Source organism: Oncorhynchus tshawytscha, linkage group LG16 (genome assembly GCF_018296145.1).
Source record: "Oncorhynchus tshawytscha isolate Ot180627B linkage group LG16, Otsh_v2.0, whole genome shotgun sequence".
Classification (NCBI taxonomy): Eukaryota; Metazoa; Chordata; class Actinopteri; order Salmoniformes; family Salmonidae; genus Oncorhynchus; species Oncorhynchus tshawytscha.
In genome coordinates, this window is record NC_056444.1 from 49,573,656 (window position 1) to 49,575,757 (window position 2,102).

At 44.0% G+C, this 2,102-nt stretch overlaps 1 protein-coding gene across 1 annotated transcript in view; it reads right to left on the bottom strand.

Moving 5' to 3' along the window:
- Window positions 1-429: 429 nt before the first annotated feature.
- Window positions 430-2,102, bottom strand: part of actr5 (actin related protein 5) — a 14,670-nt gene continuing 12,997 nt past the window's right edge. Inside the window, exon 9 of the mRNA XM_024375229.1 lies at window positions 430-1,089. Coding sequence (XP_024230997.1) covers window positions 796-1,089 — 294 coding nt within the window. The 3' untranslated portion in view covers window positions 430-795. The remainder of the gene's footprint in view (window positions 1,090-2,102) is intronic.

Here is a 2,102-nt window from a genome sequence, read left to right on the forward strand (position 1 = left end):
TGTCATTATGGGGTATTGTGTGTAGTTGGGTGAGATAAAATAAATACAATTAATACATTTTAAATTCAGGCTAACAACTAAATGTGGAATAAGTCAAGGGCTATGAATACTTCCTGAAGGCACTATATATCTAACAGGACACAGTGTGGCAATACTACAATAGAAATCTAACTCTATGTGTATCTCTATAACAAAACATCTGTTAAAAAAGGGGATGTTCCTACATCCCAGTAATGCGGCCAATGGTGCTTTACAAGCTGTTAAAGAGCTTCAGTTGTTTGGTCAAAGGTGTGTGTGGGGGGAAAAATCTACTGTACTGTAGACTAACACCACCCTGTGGCACAATAGTGTAATGCAGTAATACTCATGTGGATATGGATTTCACTCTTCTAGATACAGCATACAACAAAGAGGAACTTGACAGTCTTATACAAAAAGTATGTTTTTATTGTAATATTTGACAGCAAATGCCAGCTTGTGGTATCTAGGTGTTTGGTTGACAACATATCCTTGACTGAATCTGAAACATAGCTTGATTGTATTATAAAAACTGCACAGGTAAAAAAACAAAATCATTTATGTGATGAAGTATAAAAAGGACTAACACAACCAAACAGCCCAATGCCTTCAGACCGGTCTAAAGTTGTAGCCATTCAACATGAGTGGTCCATTGGTCCATCATCATCTGTGCTAATTTGAAATCCCAAAATGCACAGCACCATGATATATACAGTGAGATGCACCCACCTAGTTATGCTCTTTCCCATAAGTGCTCATGAGAGAAAGTGGAGGAGTTCAAGTTTGGGTTGGTGCCAAGGTGAAGGTTGATGGAGAGGCTGAAACACTGTCGGGGGAAGCTGCTGTCATCGTGGTAATGGGCACTAACAGAGGTTCAGCAAGGCGCGGGACTGGTTTGGCGATCTTCATGGGGATGAAGACGTTGGAGGCACAGTGCTCGCTCAGATACTCACCGCCCTTCTCCTCGTAGTCCTGCCGGCTGATCCAGCCCTCCCCACCAGGGGGGTGCTCCAAGGCCCAGTCCCGAGCCCCGTACCAGGCATCCACCGCAGGCCTCGACGCCATCATCACCTGGAGAGCAGAGTCAAAACAGTGTACTATGCTGCTCAACTACAGTACATTCAGAAAGTATTCAGACCACTTCAGTTTTTCCACATTTTGTTACGTTACAACCTTATCCTAAAATTGATTAAAGAAAAAAGTTCAATCACTCGGGGCTCCCAAGTGGCGACGGGGTCTAAGGCACTGCCTCTCAGTGCTAGAGGCGTCACTACAGACCCTGGTTCGATTCCAGGCTGTATCACAACCTGGATGTGATTGTGAGTCCCATAGGGCGGCGCACAATTGGCCCAGCCTCGTATAGGTTTGGCCGGTGTAGGCCGTCATTGTAAATAAGAATTTGTTCTTAACTGACTTGCCTAGTTAAATAAAGGTTAAATAAAACATTTAATCAAAGCGAAAACCAGATATTTTTACATTTGCAAATGTATAAAAAATTAAAAACAGAAATACCTTATTTACATAAGTATTCAGACTCTTTGCTATGAGACTCAAAATTGAGGTCAGGTGCATCCTGTTTTCATTGATCACCCTTGAGATGTTTCTACAACTTCATTGGAGTCCACCTGGGGCAAATTCAATTGGTTGGACATGATTTGAAAAAGTACACACCTGTCTATATAAGGTCCCACAGTTGACAGTGCATGTCAGAGCAAAAAACTAAGCCATGACGTTGAAGGAATTGTCCGTAGAGCTCCGAGACAGGATTGTGTCGAGGCACAGATCTAGGGAAGGGTACCAAAACATTTCTGCAGCATTGAAGGTCCCAAAGAACACAGTGACCTCCATCATTCTTAGATGGAAGAAGTTTGGAACCAACAAGACTCTTCCTAGAGCTGGCCACCCAGCCAAACTGAGCAATCGGGGGAGAAGGGCCTTGGTCAGGGAGGTGACCAAGAACACCATGGGCACTCTGGCAGAGCTCCAGAGTTCCTCTGTGGAAATGGGATAACCTTCCAGAAGGACAACCATCTCTGCAGCACTCCAACAATCAGGCCTTTATGGTAGAGTGGCCAGACGGAAGC